This window comes from Schistocerca gregaria, chromosome 2 (assembly GCF_023897955.1).
Source record: "Schistocerca gregaria isolate iqSchGreg1 chromosome 2, iqSchGreg1.2, whole genome shotgun sequence".
NCBI lineage: Eukaryota > Metazoa > Arthropoda > Insecta > Orthoptera > Acrididae > Schistocerca > Schistocerca gregaria.
The window spans coordinates 172,100,874-172,118,328 of record NC_064921.1 but is presented as its reverse complement, the minus strand read 5'-3'; the positions used below and the strand labels follow the sequence as shown (position 1 = coordinate 172,118,328).

At 39.2% G+C, this 17,455-nt stretch overlaps 1 protein-coding gene across 1 annotated transcript in view; it reads right to left on the bottom strand.

The window, feature by feature from the left end:
• Window positions 1-17,455, bottom strand: part of LOC126336611 (diacylglycerol kinase eta) — a 1,405,164-nt gene that overhangs the window by 242,565 nt on the left and 1,145,144 nt on the right. The window contains 3 exon segments of the mRNA XM_050000480.1: window positions 3,756-3,886; window positions 11,848-11,939; window positions 12,111-12,247. Coding sequence (XP_049856437.1) covers window positions 3,756-3,886; window positions 11,848-11,939; window positions 12,111-12,247 — 360 coding nt within the window.

Here is a 17,455-nt window from a genome sequence, read left to right as displayed (position 1 = left end):
TTTGCCTTTCCTTAATCTTTCTTCTAAAATAAGTCGTAAGGTCAGTATTGCCTCACGTGTTCCAACATTTCTACGGAATCCAAACTGATCCTCTCCGAGGTCCACATCTACTAGTATTTCCATTCATCTGTAAAGAATTCACATTAGTATTTTGCAGCTGTGACTTATTAAACTGATTGTTCGCTAATTTTCACATCTGTCAGCACCTGCTTTCTTTGGGATTGGAATTATTATATTCTTCTTGAAGTCTGAGGGTATTTCGCCTGTCTCATACATCTTGCTCACCAGATGGTAGAGTTTTGTCAGGACTGGCTCTCCCAAGGCTGTCAGTAGTTCTAATGGAATGTTGTCTACTCCCAGGGCCTTGTTTCGACTCAGGTCTTTCAGTGCTCTGTCAAACTCTTCACGCAGTATCTTATCTCCCATTTCGTCTTCATCTACATCCTCTTCCATTTCCATAATATTGTCCTCTAATACATCGCCCTTGTATAAACCCTCTATATACTCCTTCCACCTTTCTGACTTCCCTTCTTTGCTTAGAACTGGGTTGCCATCTGAGCTCTTGATATTCATACAAGTAGTTCTCTTCTCTCCAAAGGTCTCTTTAATTTTCCTGTGGGCAGTATCTATCTTACACCTAGTGAGATAAGCCTCTACATCCTTACATTTGTCCTCTAGCCATCCCTGCTTAGTCATTTTGCACTTCCTGTCGATCTCATTTTTGAGACGTCTGTATTCCTTTTTGCCTGCTTCATTTACTGCATTTTTATATTTTCTCCTTTCATCAATTAAATTCAATATTTCTTCTGTTACCCAAGGATTTCTAGCAGCCCTCGTCTTTTTAACTACTTTATCCTCTGCTGCCTTCACTACTTCATCTCTCAGAGCTACCCATTCTTCTTCTACTGTGTTTCATTCCCCCATTCCTGTCAATTGTTCCCTTATGCTCTCCTTGAAAATCTGTACAACCTCTGGTTCTTTCAGCTTATCCAGAGCCCATGTCCTTAAATTCCCACCTTTTTGCAGTTTCTTCAGTTTTAATCTACAGGTAATAACCAGTAGACTGTGGTCACAGTCCACATCTGCCCCTGGAAATGTCTTACAATTTAAAACCTGATTCCTCTTTCATTTCTTAGCCCCAATCCATATTCACCCACTATGTTTCCTTCTCTTCCTTTGCCTACTGACGAATTAAAGTCACCCATGACTATTAAATTTTCGTCTCCCTTCACTACCCGAATAATTTCTTTTATCTCATCATACATTTCATCAATTTCTTCATCATCTGCAGAGCTAGTTGGCATATAAACTTGTACTACTGTTGTAGGCATGGGCTTTGTGTCTATCTTGGCCACAATAATGCGTTCACTATGCTGTTAGTAGTAGCTTACCCGCACTCCTATATTTTTTTTCATTATTAAACCTACTCCTGCATTACCCTTATTTGATTTTGTATTTATAATCCTGTATTCACCTGACCAAAAGTCTTGTTCCTCCTGCCACCGAACTTCACTAATTCCCACTATATCTAACTTTAACCTATCCATTTCCCTTTTTAAATTTTCTAACCTACCTGCCCGATTAAGGGATCTGACATTCCACGCTCCGATCCGTAGAACGCCAGTTTTCTTTTTGCTGATACCGACGTCCTCCTGAGTAGTCCCCGCCCGAAGATCCGAATGGGGGACTATTTTACCTCCGGAATATTTTACCCAAGAGGACGCCATCATCGTTTAATCATACAGTAAAGCTGCATGTCCTCGGGAAAAATTACGGCTGCAGTTTCCCCTTGCTTTCAGCCGTTCGCAGTAGCATCACAGCAAGGCCGTTTTGGTTAATGTTGCAAGGCCAGGTCAGTCAATCATCCAGACCGTTGCCCATGCAACTACTGAAAAGGCTGCTGCCCCTCTTCAGGAACCACATGTTTGTCTGGCCTCTCAACAGATACCCCTCCGTTGTGGTTGCACCTCCAGTACGGCCATCTGTATCGCTGAGGCACGCAAGCCTCCCCACCAACGGCAAGGTCCATGGTTCATGGGGGTGGGGGGGTGGGGGTGGAGGGGGGTTTAATGTTTTTAATGTATATACTGTAAAATGAAAGAACTGGTGGAATATCAGCAAATTTGTTGTGTTTATCAGAACATCACATGGAAATCAATGAAATGGAGCAGATACAGCTTATTGGATAAAAGCTATATAAGCTAATATCATACTCTTGTAGTGGCAGTGATTTAGGAGGAGGGACTTCTTCTACAAAAAGTTGATTTTTAATCCCAGAGTCTTCAGTATGAAGAATATTGTGCTCAACAGCTCTTTAAATGCTGTACCACAACAGTGATCACTAAACACACAACCTAATAGCACTGACACTCTACAGACAATCAGTAGTAAAAATCTAAAGCTGAATAAAAAATAAAAAAAAGCTAGAGACAGTTTAACGACACTATGGCAGACTAAATACGAGAATCATTGTTTATGGAGACTTTGATTTTCTGTCACTTAGTACTGACTAATGACACATAGAGTTGTTGATGCCCAGCTTTGAATTATTTCACACAGTGAAGATCCTAAAGAGGAATGATCATGTAAAAGCAATAGCTCATGGTTTATCTGGCCATGGTCATCAAATGTTAACAATAAATTATTCTGACTAGTTGTGTTCAGATCAAAGAAGAAAAGTATTATTACACAGAGTTATTAACAGTGTCTCAAACATAATGTTTAGGGAAAAATGTTAGGAAAAGTGTTGGCACACGATTTATAAGGAACACTGTGTAGATGGAAATTGAACTTTGTCTTAACTCAACACAGTGAAATATTCATTCTGGAAACAATACCCAAGGCTGTGGTTAAGCCATATCTCCACAGTGTCTTTTCTTCCAGGAGTGTTATTCCAGAAAAGTAAACACAGAAAACTCTTCGTGAAGTTTGGAAGGAAAGAGGGACAGACTATCTGAAGTAAAGCTGTGCAGGTGAATCTGAGTTTTGTATGGATGGCTGAGTCGATAACAACACTGTAACTTCTTGGCAGATTAAAACTGTGTGATGGACTGAGATTCGAATTCACGATCTTTACCTTCCATGGGCAAGTACTCTACGAGCTACCCAAGCATGACCCACAACCTGTTGTCACAGCTTTACTTCCACCAGTGCCTCATCTGCTATCTTCCATACTTCACAGAAGCTCTCCTGTGAATTCTGCAGGAGCAACACTCCTTGAAGAAAAGGTATTGTGAAGAATGGCCCAGCCACAGCCCAGGGGATGTTTCCAGAAAGCATTTTTCACTCTACAGTGGAATATGTGCTGATGTGAAATTTCCTGGCAGATTAAAACATTGTGCCACACTGAAACTTAAACTCGGGATGGTTGCCTTTTGCAGGAAAAAGCTCTACCAACTGTGCTACCCCAGCACAACTCATGACTTGTCATCACAGCTTTACTTCCACCAATACTTCATCTCCTACCTTACAAACTTCACAGAGGTAATCCTGTGAACCTTGCACAACTAGCATTTCTGGAAGAAAGGATAGGGGTAAGAGTATAGACAGTGAAATCAAGGTTCCAGCATACATTTTAATCAATTAGAAAATTCCAAAACAACACAAACTTTACTGCGCAGTGGAAGATACATTCTGGAATGTTAACTATATGTAGTAATGTTATGATTACACATGTTTATCAACAGAATATCAGACCAATTTAAACATTCTCAAGATATTCTGCACAAGTAAATTCAATTAAAAGCTGTACTGACCAGCGTTATGTAAGGCAGTTGGTGGTACAACACTGAGGCGACTCGGTCCCAGTAGGCAGTGAACTGGTAGCAAAGGTCTGCAGGCCGTGTGGACAGTCGTATGACACCACAAGCAGCGCCAGTCTTGCAATCTGAAACAGGTCCACAGAATAAGTGCTGACAATGGAGTAAGGTAATAAATTCTTAACACCTAAAATGTTGGAAAAAGACAGATTACTGCTTACCATAAAGAAGACACATCATGTTGCAGACAGGCACAATTAAAAGACACTTACATACAGCTTGCGGCCACAGTCTTTGTCAGTAAAAGAAACACACACACACACACACACACACACACACACACACACACACACACTCGCGCACGCGAGCAAGCACATTTCACGCACACACAATCCCGCCAACTCCAGTGTCTCGGGGCCATGAGTTCGTGTCATGTGTGCATGAGGTGTGCTTGCTGGTGTGTGTGTGTGTGTGTGTGTGTGTGTGTGTGTGTGTGTGTGTGTGTGTGTGTGTTTTACTTATGAAGGCTGTGGCCAAAAGCTATATGTGAGAGTCTTTTAACTGTGCTTGTCTGAATATTGATGTCCCTTCTTTATGGTAAGTAGCAATCTGTCTTTTCCTGCATTGCTGATATTCCTATTTTGAGTTTCCATTGATTGATTTCTGTCATCTGTTAATCATATTGAAATTAACAGTGGCATCAGTATTAAGTGAGGTGGCAGACAAGAAAAACTGAATTGATAGAAATCTAAATACAATGACTGGTACTGAATGTTTCAAAGTCGTAACTGTTAACCGGTGGGAGCAAGAAGAAAGCATTCAATAACAACAGATGTCATTTTATTTCTATCGATATGGCTATATACAGTCATCTCACCAAGAGTTTTCTTAGAGTGTACATGAGACTGCACACAGAAGCAGCTATAAGATTAATCTCTCTCTGACAGCACCAGAATAATAAATACATACAAACCTTATGAATGTCACTAGCTTTCAGAATCTGGACTTCCTTCATTTGATGGAAAGAGTCCTGGGAAAATCAAGAGATTTGAAATGGCAGAGAGAGCAGTTGGCAAGTTAAAAATATACACTGCAATACTTGTTCTATGCCACAATTTTGCCAATGATTATTTAAAATCAATAAGCTATTTACCAGATGGACTTTCTATGTCAGTATGACAACAATCGCCAAGAAAGTGTAGATGCAGATAAAAATTTCTATTGGCAACAAAGTGTACTTTTATCTATAGCACAATAACAGTTAGCATGAAGTCTGCTTCAACACATAGATGTCTGGGATTTATCTCCAGCATTAGTAACTTGGAATTTCACGGAGGGTGTTTTTCAGTAATAATGTTGGCCTCCTCCACATACAGATCTCTTCCATTGTTGCCCAATTCTTTTTTTAAGCTGATATTTCACATTTCACACCAGGCATCCTCATTCAGACCCTGTATTTTCATCACACCTTTTTAGCCTCTCTTTACCTTCCACTATCGAATCTGCTCTGCTTTTTTGCTGACCTGCATTCTTCTACGTTATTCATTCTACTCATACATGCACGTGTCAAAAGCCAAGTGCACACACACAGACACAACTTTTCATTTATTTTCGAAATTCATGGAAACTGTGGACCTAAGCTCAAAGAAAAAAATCACACAATATTATTTATAGTTTTCTTTTGTTCTTTCACTCATTTATTTGTTAGTCTGACCTTTTGTACAATTCTAATTAAATTGTGATTTAGACCAGTTTAAGATCAGTTTTATCTACATTTTTCACACTAATTGCTTCCCAAACCTCAAACCTGTTGACGTCCTTACCAGATTTTGAAACCTCATATATTGCTGGTGTTTTGTTGTTGAGTTCTGTCTCATTCTGTGCTGCTGTACCTCCATTTTTTTTAAAAAAAAAAAGAGTGACTTTCCTGTTAATACAATTCTAGAATCCCATTTTCTTTAAATCTTTCTTTTCATTTAGCCACCCAGGTTCCAAAAGTTGGTTTATCTCTGTCTACCTGGCAAATATGCACACATTTACAGTCAAAAGTCAAATGCCTCACTAAATAAGCTTACAGACCTCTATGCACTATAAATTATTATTTGACAAAGTTTCAGATGTTTTATGTGCTATAAGAATTTTAATTATTTAATATGTATCCAATCCACACACAAATTATTCTGATATTTCTTTTTGTTTAGAACTCAATACAAGTTAATTGTCTGTTATTCTACAATGACACAATGCTGCCTGTTAGACAAATTGTGAGTTACTAATTCATTCCATGTTGTCTTAGCTTTGACTTTAACTTTTCCATGAAGACGTACTGGTACGTATGAATAAATGAAAATAAAATTTCTTTATCTTGTGTTAAATGTGTCTCCCTTAAAACAGTTTTGTGCTGTTGTGTGTTTAATGATGTGTAGATACTATGAAGATTACCTCTTTTGTCTATTTTGGGAGGGCACCTAAAGGCATACCTAACTATGTTCATTATGCAGTTCTGAAGAGGTGTCTGAATGTCTATGGAGAAATGACAGCCTGTTCTTCCTCAAGAACTGAAACCAAGAATGTAGTGATGCTGGAGTCTGGACTGAAGTCATTGTTTTAACTTATGCCAAAAGTGTTACACTGGCTTCAGGTCAGGGCTCTGGGCAGGACGGCCCACTTCAGGAATGTTATTGCCCACAAAACACTACCTCACAGATGTTGCTTTATGACAGACTGTATTGTCACATTGATACAGACACCTCGCACAGTGTAAAGCTTTTCCAAATATTTTGTCATCACTTTTTTAATGTTTTCTGTCTTTTCTTAGTGACGATTAAAAGTGCAAGTGAAGTGTCAAGTTGAAATGTGTTCGTAAAATGTCCAGATATCCAGAATGAAACATATACACTAATAAGATACTCAGAGCAAGATGGCTCCCGTATTAGACATGCAATAACGTGGTTCCTAATTAAGTGTTGATTTGAAGTGAATAAGACACTGCTCAGCAAAAATTGTAGTGCATACAGCTATCTAGGTAAACTATAAGACATTTCCAGGGGTAAATGTGGACTTTTACCATGTTATGAACTGTGAATTAAAACTGAAGAAAATCAAAAGGTAGGAATTTAAGGGAATGGAACTTCAATAAGTTGAAAGAATCTTAGACTACTGAGAGTTTCAGAGGGAATATTAGACAATAGTGGACTGAAACAGGGGATGAGAACAAGACAGAAAATGGATGGACAGCTTTGCACGATGAAAAAGAAAGAACAGCATAGGATCATGTAGGTAAAAAGATGTGGCCTAGTATGAATCCTGGGATAAAAAGGATGAGCAGAATTTAATTGAAAAAAGAAGAACATTTAAGAATGTAACAACTGAAGCAGGCAAAAGGGAATATACACATCTATAGAAATAGGTCGACAAAATGCATGTAATGGAAAATAGGAATGGCTAGAACACAAATGCAGAGGCATAGAAACACACATAAATAAGACAAAAGATGGCTGTCATATACAGGAAAATTAAAAGAGAAATTTGGAGAAAAGTGACACAACTGCATAAATATCAAGAGCTCTGATGACAAGTCAAGTTATTGTTGTTGTGGTCTTCAGTCCTGAGACTGGTTTGATGCAGCTCTTCATGCTACTCTATCCTGTGCAAGCTTCTTCATCTCCCAGAACCCACTGCAACCCACATCCTTCTGAATCTGCTTAGTGTAGTCGTCTCTTGGTCTCCCTCTACGATTTTTACCCTATACGCTGCCCTCCAATACTAAATTGGTGATCCCTTGATGCCTCAGAACATGTCCTACCAACCGATCCCTTCTTCTGGTCAAGTTGTGCCACAAACTGGTCTTCTCCCCAATACTATTCAATACTTCCTCATTAGTTATGTGATCTACCCACCTAATCTTCAGCATTCTTCTGTAGCAACACATTTCGAAAGCTTCTGTTCTCTTCTTGTCCAAACTATTTATCGTCGATGTTTCACTTCCATACATGGCTACACTCTATACAAATACTTTCAGAAATGACTTCCTGACTCTTAAATCTAGACTCGATGTTAACAAATTTCTGTTCTTCAGAAACGCTTTCCTTGCCATTGCCAGTCTACATTTTATATCCTCTCTACTTCGACCATCATCAGTTATTTTGCTCCCCAAATAGCAAAACTACTTTACTACTTTAAGTGTCTCATTTCCTAATCTAATTCCCTCAGCATCACCTGACTTAATTCGACTACATTCCATTATCCTCGTTTTGCTCTTGTTGATGTTCATCTTATATCCTCCTTTCAAGACACCATCCATTCCGTTCAACTGCTCTTCCAAGTCCTTTGCTGCCTCTGACAGAATTACAATGTCATCGGCGAACCTCAAAGTTTTTATCTCTTCTCCATGGATTTTAATACCTACTCCAAATTTTTCTTTTGTTTCCTTTACTGCTTGCTCAATATACATATTGAATAACATCAGGGAGAGACTACAAGCCCGTCTCACTCTCTTCGCAACCACTGCTTCCCTTTCATGTCCCTCGACTCTTATAACTGCCATCTGGTTTCTGTACAAATTGTAAATAGTCTTTCGCTCCCTATATTTTACCCCTGCCACCTTCAGAATTTGAAAGAGAGTATTCCAGTCAACATTGTCAAAAGCTTTCTCTACGTCTACAAATGCTAGAAACGTCAGTTTGCCTTTCCTTAATCTAGCTTCTAAGATAAGTTGTAGGGTCAGTAATGCCTCACGTGTTCCAACATTTCTACGGAATCCAAACTGATCTTCCCCGAGGTCGGTTTCTACTAGTTTTTCCATTCGTCTGTAAAGAATTTGCGTTAGTATTTTGCAGCTGTGACTTATTAAACTGATAGTTCGGTAATTTTCACATCTGTCAACACCTGCTTTCTTTGGGATTGGAATTATTATATTCTTCTTGAAGTCTGAGGGTATTTCGTCTGTCTCATACATCTTGCTCACCAGATGGTAGAGTTTTGTCAGGACTGGCTCTCCCAAGGTTGTCAGTAGTTCTAATGGAATGTTGTCTTCTCCGGGGGCCTTGTTTCGACTCAGATCTTTCAGTGCTCTGTCAAACTCTACACACAGTATCGTATCTCCCATTTGTCTTCATCTACATCGTCTTCCATTTCCATAATATTGTCCTCAAGTACATCGCCCTTGTATAGACCCTCTATATACTCCTTCCACCTTTCTGCTTTCCCTTCTTTGCTTAGAACTGGGTTTCCATCTGAGCTCTTGATGTTCATACAAGTGGTTCTCTTTTATCTCCAAAGGTCTCTTTAATTTTCCTGTAGGCAGTATCTATCTTACCCCTAGTGAGATAAGCCTCTACATCCTTACATTTGTCCTCTAGCCATCCCTGCTTAGCCATTTTGCACTTCCTGTCGATCTCATTTTTGAGACGTCTGTATTCCTTTTTGCCTGCTTCATTTACTGCATTTTTATATTTTCTCCTTTCATCAATTAAATTCAATATTTCTTCTGTTACCCAAGGATTTCTACTAGCCCTCGTCTTTTTACCTACTTGATCCTCTGCTGCCTTCACTACTTCATCCCTCAAAGCTACCCATTCTTCTTCTATTGTATTTCTTTCCCCCATTTCTGTCAATTGCTCCCTTATGCTCTCCCTGAAATTCTGTACAACCTCTGGTTCTTTTAGTTTATCCATGTCCCATCTCCTTAAATTCCCACCTTTTTGCAGTTTCTTCAGTTTTAATCTACAGGTCATAAGCAATAGATTGTGGTCAGAGTCCACATCTGCCCCTGGAAATGTCTTACAATTTAAAACCTGGTTCCTAAATCTCTGCCTTACCATTATATAATCTACCTGATACCTTTTATTATCTCCAGGCTTCTTCCATGTATACTGCCTTCTTTTATGATTCTTGAACCAAGTGTTACCGATGATTAAGTTGTGCTCTGTGCAAAATTCTACCAGGCGGCTTTCTCTTTCATTTCTTCATTTCTTTGCCCCAGTCCATAATCACCAACTACGTTTCCTTCTCTCCCTTTTCCTACTACCGAATTCCAGTCACCCATGACTATTAAATTTTCATCTCTCTTCACTATCTGAATAATTTCTTTTATTTGATCATACATTTCTTCAATTTCTTCGTCATCTGCAGAGCTAGTTGGCATATAAGCTTGTACTACTGCAGTAGGTGTGGGATTTGTATCTATCTTGGCCAAGTCCAGTATTAAGCAACAAAGATAAGACTGAAAGCTGGAAGGAATATGTGGAGGGGTCTTTAGAAGGGAAACATACTGGACAATAATGTTATATAATGAGAAGAGGAAGTAGGTCAATGTGAGATGGGAAATCTGATACTGGGAGAAAAATCTAACAGAGCAGTGAAAGATCTAAGCCCCATGGAAATAGACGGCATTCTGACAGAGTTATTGAGATCTTTTGGAGAACCATCCATGATAAAACTATCCCACCTGGTTTGCAAGATATATGAGACAGCTGGAATAGTCTCAAGCTTCAGGAAGAATTCCCCCTGAATATGAGTCCTGCGTCTCACATAATCAAGTGGATCTTAAAGGATGTCCCAAAAACATAGCGTATAATTTTAGGTATGTATTCCTCATATTAGATAATAGTAAAAGTTCATTACAACATATGTCCAGAAATTCTTGGTTTCCAAGTTAGAGCCTACAAAATAGTGATACTGAATGGAACGTTCTTCTGCTTGCAGGTAACTACCATGACATCACACAGTCAATTTTGAGGCAACATTGAGTATAGTGCTTGGTGTTTCACATGCACTTAAATTAGGAGCTGCCAGAAGCGCACTTCACATTTGGTAAGGCGGATGGCAATGCTCTACTAATTCATCGTTTGTATCAGAAGAGGTACCAAAAGTCAGGTTGTCCGGCCTGGAAGACATCTGAACATTTCCAATGCTGTCTGTGCATTCATGGAAAATTCGATTCTCTTTTTTACAAGAGACCTTATTATCTGATGTGTTAACCTTCCCTTATCCATCCTAAGGAAGTGTTCGAAGAACACAATTCTCTTCCTGACAGTGTCCTGTAAGCAAACAGTGCAAAAAGTGTGGTTGCAGAAAAAGTGACATTTTTATACTCTGAAAGCAATGAAAAGACAGTTTTACCAATTTTAGAGGTGTTTATTGAAGATTATGAATAATTAAACTTACTCAGCATGTCATTTAGTTGTCCTACCAGAATAGTCGAACATGCCCTAGAAATCATAAAGAGAATATGCCAGCATCACCTTGTTGTATCACTTAATTTTTCCTACTGCTGCCAAAGAAAGCTCTCTTCCTGACACCTTTAAATTCTTACTGGCAGACTTCGAACCAGTCTTTCGACTGAAGACCACACTATCAATGGCAGACTGCTTGTATTTACCCTATATCAGATGCTCTACAACTGATAACATATAGGAGCAATGCTTTTCAATTTTCTGAATTTACAGAATTCTTCTTTCATGGTGCCACACATGCAATATATTTGATATCACAGCTCTAGCTCTGCACAGGAGACGCACAAGCCCTGAGAGCATGTCTTAAATCATTCTGAATGGCAACCAGTCAATGGTATAACATATGTTACTCTACACAGGTGGAGAAAAGTTACTTTCAGATGAATAAACTCTGTCCATATGTTTCTTTGTCCTCAGAAATCTTAACAGTCATTTGGGTGAGGACAAAGGAGATTTTATAGCTTGATAGGATAGGAATATCATATTGTGAAGTAAACAGCCACAGCAAATATCTGAGCAGATATCTAAGAAAAGTGTGACTGGATCTAGTACACATGAATTATGGAAATGTGGGAAAGAAGATAGATGAAAACTGATCTGAAAATATAAGAGAAATTCTCACGTAACATGTTATTAGTAACACAATATATTTAAGTACAGCAGTATATTAATACCAGTACTTTATACAATTAACAATTGAGCTATCCCCTCTCTAATAACCTCCATTTTCAACTCTTCAATCATAATTTGACTATTTTAATATATTTATTGTGCAGTTCTTTCATTTTATCTCCCGTGTACCTTGAAGATCAAAATGTCTTGATAAAATGCACACATTAAATGTAATGACATACCTTAATACTGAACCACATGTTCGTTCACAAACTGCACATTTTGCTGAAACGGGCAGATTTCCTTCCATCCACTGGTGTGGCATTGTGAGATTCTGTAAGGTTGAAGAAAAGGTTCAGAGCTGAAGTACAGGAGGAAGCAGTTCACAGCAGCATCAGGAAAGACTTCTGTGCTATCAGAAGAAGTAAAACACTAGTATCATAAAGCATTAAACATTATAAATAATGGCATTAAGAAATGTAAGAGATTAACCGCCGTAACGTACTCCATCCATATCTTCGATAATGTCCTTCCCAACACTGGAGAGAGTGGTCCACTTGCAGTTACTGATGGCCTTGACTGCACATCTTTTATGAACTTTGAATTTACACACCTCACAGCTGAGACCATGCGACATGACGCCTGAAAATAGGATAAAATACACTGTACACAAAACACACATATTGTAAATGTTTCTTATGTAATGCCAATAACTATACAGCTGTTCATTATTTAATGACAAGTTTTCATATTTGATAATGATGTTTTTGTAATATGTACAACCATTCATAGAGTGGATAAACATTTATTTTTGAATTTTGTTCAGCTGAAGTAAACATATATTCAAGATTTACGAGTTCCTTAATCATTACCGAATGAAAATACTCTTTAGAAATTATCTTTACTAAACATGCAATTTTATCATGAATTAGTAAGCTGCTGCTTTTAATTTTTTCTCTTTTCTTTTTTGTTGGGCATCAGAATGGCAACTAAGAACATTTACAGCCTGAAGCAAATAAGTTATATCAATAAAATCATCCTAACATTGTCTTCAGTCATGTAACATAAATGAAAAGAAGTTATGAAACTTAATTACACATTCACAATTAGAAAGGCTTGAAAAATTGATCGCACAGTCATTATGAGTTACTTAATGACACTTTATGACTTCAAAAAATATATTTATATATATGTAATATATGTACACACACACACACACACACACACACACACACACACACACACACACACACACCAAAAAAAGTTTTGTATCACCTCGATTCTGAGAGTTCTAGAACCTGTACAGAAAATTGGAATAGAGATAAACATAAACATCATTTCCGTCCTTCTTATTGCTCATGAAAACCACACATTGCATGTTGTACCACCATACAGCGAGACCTTCAGAGATGGTAGTCCAGACCGCTGTACACACCGGTACCTCTAATACCCAGTAGCACGTCCTCTTGCATTGGTGAGGCCTGTATTTGTCGTGCCATACTATACACAAGTTCATCAAGGCACTGTTGGTCCAGATTGTCCTACTCCTCGACGGTGATTCGGCGTAGATCCCTCAGAGTGGTTGATGGGTCATGTCTCCCATAAAGAGCACTTTTCAATCTATCCCAAGCATGTTCGATAGGGTTCATGTCTGGAGAACATGCTGGCCACTCTAGTCAAGTGATATCATTATCCTGAAGGAAGTCATTCACTAGATGTGCATGATGGGGACACGAATTGTTGTCCATGAAGACAAATGCCTTGTGTATACACTGCTGGCATGATTGCACTATTGGTCGGAGGATAGTATTCATGTATTGTACAGCCGTTATGGTGTACGTCAGCCCCACATAATGCACTCCAAAACAGCAGGGAACCTCCACCTTGCTGCACTCACTGGACAGTGTGTCTAAGGCAGTCAGTCTGACCGGATTGTCTCTAAAAATGTCGCTGACAATTTTCTGGTTGAAGGCATATGCGACACTCACCGGTGAAGAGAACGTGATGCAAATCCTGAGTGTGTTCCACTGGGTATGTACAGGGCCCATCTGTACTGTGCTGCATTGTGTTTTGGTTGCAAAGACAGACCTCGCCAAGGACGTTGGGAGTGAGGTTGCGCATCATGCAGCCTATTGCATACAGTTTGAGTTGTAACACAACATCCTGCGGCTGCGTGAAAAGCATTATTCAACATGGTGGCATTGCTGTCAGCGTACGTAGCAGTCATTCACTGCACTAGTAGTCCATGGGCACCCTGAGCAAGACATGTCATCAACAGTTCCTTCCTCTCTGTATCTCCTCCATACCCGAACAACATAGCTTTGGTTCACTCCGAGATGCCTGAACACTTCCCTTGCTGAGAGCCCTTCCTGGCACAAAGTAACAATGCAGACATGATCGAACCATGGTATTGACCATATAGGCATGATTGAACTACAGACAACATGAGCCGTGTAGCTCCTTCCTGGTGGAATGATTGGAACTGATTATCTGTCGGACCCCCTCCATCTAATAGGCACGGGTCATGCATGGTTGTTTACATCTTTGGGTGGGTTTAGTGACATCTCTGAGCAGTCAAAGGGACTGCGTCTGTGATACAATATCCACAGTCAACGTATATCTTCAGGAGTGTGGGAAACGGGGTGATGCAACACTTTTTTTTTATATATATATATATATATATATATATATATATATATATATATATATATATATATATATATGTGTGTGTGTGTGTATTTTATATCTAAAAACAAAGATGTTGTAACTAACCAAACGAAAGTGTTGGTATGTTGACAGGAGACAATAAAAAACACACACACAAATTTCAAGCTTTCGCTACCCAAAGTTGCTTCATCAGGAAAGAGGGAAGGAGAGGGAAAGACGAAAGGTTGTGGGTTTTAAGGGAGAGGGTAAGGAGTCATTCCAATCCCAGGAATGGAAAGACTTACCTTAGGGGGAGAAAAAGGACAGGTATACACTCGCGCGCGCACGCGCGCCCACACACACACACACACACACACACACACACACACACACACACACACACACACACACATATCCATCCGGACATATACAGACAAAGGCAGACATGTGTAGGAATGACTCCTTACAGTTTCCCTTAAAACCCACATGCTTTCGTCTTTCCCTCTCCTTCCCTCTTTCCTGTTGAAGCAACCTTGGGTTGCGAAAGCTTGAAATTTGTGTATGTGTTTGTGTGTTTTTTATTGTCTCCTTTCAACATACCAACACTTTCATTTGGTAAGTTACAGCATCTTAGTTTTTAGATATATTTTCCCCACGTGGAATGTTTCCCTCGATTATATGTATATAATTTTAGTCACACGTGAAACAGTATGTCTAATACCGCTCTCCATTACCTGTGGATAACACCCCATCTTTCTGGTGATATAGTAAGGAAGGGCATGATCAAGTTGAAATGAAGTAAGCATTGAAATGTAGTAAGTTTCATTTTACAGAATAACACTTATTTTACATAACTACTGCAGTTTATTTATTCATGTATGTTATGAGCAGAAAACATTAAAGTCTTTCAAACTAGATATCTGCTAAAATTAACATAATAGATTTGTTGACACATTTTTTCTGAATTGAGTAGAGTATTTGGAAAATTCTAAATGGACTAACAATATGAATTATGATGGACTGCTAATCATCATACAGAGGGGGCACTGAAGAGCATACAGACTCATTTTAAAGAGTACTGTAGGATACATTTATTTATCAGGCAAAGTCATTTACCAGGTGAAGATGTGTGCATGACCTCTAACAAGCTGTCTGTCCAAATGAATGGCCACTGTCAAACTGTGGCCAAGGGACAACTGGACTATCCAGTTGCCAACTATATCACCAACACGGTGTGCTTGACTTCAATAGCTGGATCACAGCTCATGTGTGTCATCTGGATCCTTCCCACCAACACCAGCTTTCCTGAACTGTGCAGGTGGGATCCCTCTCTGCAGCACCTTTGTTTCCATTAACACCCCCCATCCCCCTCAGCCTTTGCTAGTTCCTGTCCTTCACCTGCCTCTGTCCTGTTCCTTGCTCCCATTCATCTCACACAGGCCTCATGAACTCACAGATCACTTGCGTATTCCTTACCCTTTCTTTTCTTCTCTCCTCTCTGGTTCAAAATGGTTCAAATGGCTCTGAGCACTATGAGACTTAACATCTGAGGTCATCTGTCCCCTTCTCTCTGGTTCCTTCTTACATTTTCATATATAGTTCTCCTGATGTTGCACCAAGCAGCCTACCATACAGTTCCCAATACATCCCTGCTCTGCTATCCCTCTCTCTATACAACCCAAGCCTCTTCTGTAACCACTGTCCACCCCAATGTAGCAATCTATACTAAACTCATACACTTATGTTTTCGGTTTGACCTAAAATACTTCTTCAAGGAAATAGTAAGGTTAACGAATTGTACCTTGTATCAGGTAAAGGATTTAATGTGAAGGTCACACTATAAATTCTCTTAAACATAGTGATTTACATGGTTTCCCTGAGAGTAATGTGTCTCAACATCATTCTGTAAAATATTTTCAACTGAGAACTGAAAACCATATGAGTTATTGAGTCATGTTTAATACTTTATAAATATTTATGCCCCCCCTCCCCCGTCTATGAACCATGGAGCTTGCCATTGGTGGGGAGGCTTGCCTGCCTCAGCGATACAGATAGCCATACTTTAGGTGCAACCACAATGGAGGGGTATCTGTTGAGAGTCCAGACAAAGATGTGGTTCCTGAAGAGGAGCAGCAGTCTTTTCAGTAGTTGCAGGGGCAACAGTCTGGATAATTTACTGCTCTGGCCTTATAACGCTAATCAAAATGGCTTTGCTGTGCTGGTACTGTGAAAAGCTGAAAGCAAGGGGAAACTACAGCCATAATTTTCCCAAGTGCATTCAGCTTTACTGTATGGTTAAATGATGATGATGTCCTCTTGGGTAAAATATTCTGGAGATAAAATAGTCCACCATTTGGAACTCCAGACTGGGACTACTCAGGAGGATGTTGTTATCAGGAGAAAGAAAACTGGCATTCTACGGATCAGAGCATGGAATGTCAGATCCCTTAATCGAGTATAGAATTAAATGTCAGGTAGTCGTTTCTAAAAGTATTTGCGAGGAGTGTAGCCATGTATGCAAGTGAAACACGGACATCAAATAGTTTAGACAAGAAGAGAACAGAAGCTTTTGAAATGTGGTGCTACAGAAGAATGCTGAAAATTAGATGGGTAGACCACATAACTAATGAGGAGGTATTGAATAGAATTGGAGAGAAGAGAAATTTGTGGCACAACTTGACTAGAAGAAGAGATCGGTCGGTAGGACATGTTCTGAGGCATCAAGGGATCGCCAATTTAGTATTGGAGGGCAGCATAGACGGTAAAAATCATAGATGGAGACCAAGAGATGAATACACTAAGCAGGTTCAGATTGATGTAGGTTACAGGAGGTACTGGGAGATGAAGCTTTCATAGGATAGTACAGCATGGAGAGCTGCATCAAACCAGTCTCTGGTCTGAAAACCACAACAACAACAAATATTTACGTATACAATGAAACACTTTTATGTATTTTACTGTTTTCAACTGTCAATATGAAATTTTGTGAACTATGGAGAGAGGGTTAGTTATTAGGAGAAGTATTAGAACCGATATGAAACAACAGTGGCGCTGTCAACTAGCAAGCATTAAAAGTTGGCCTAGCATAAAAAAAATTGTCTGAACAGTAACAGCAGCAAGACCTGTATGAGTACGGTCATGGAGAATTAATTGGTGGCAATTTCTAAGAGTAGTATATGAAAAACCATTGTGAGTGAAAATCAT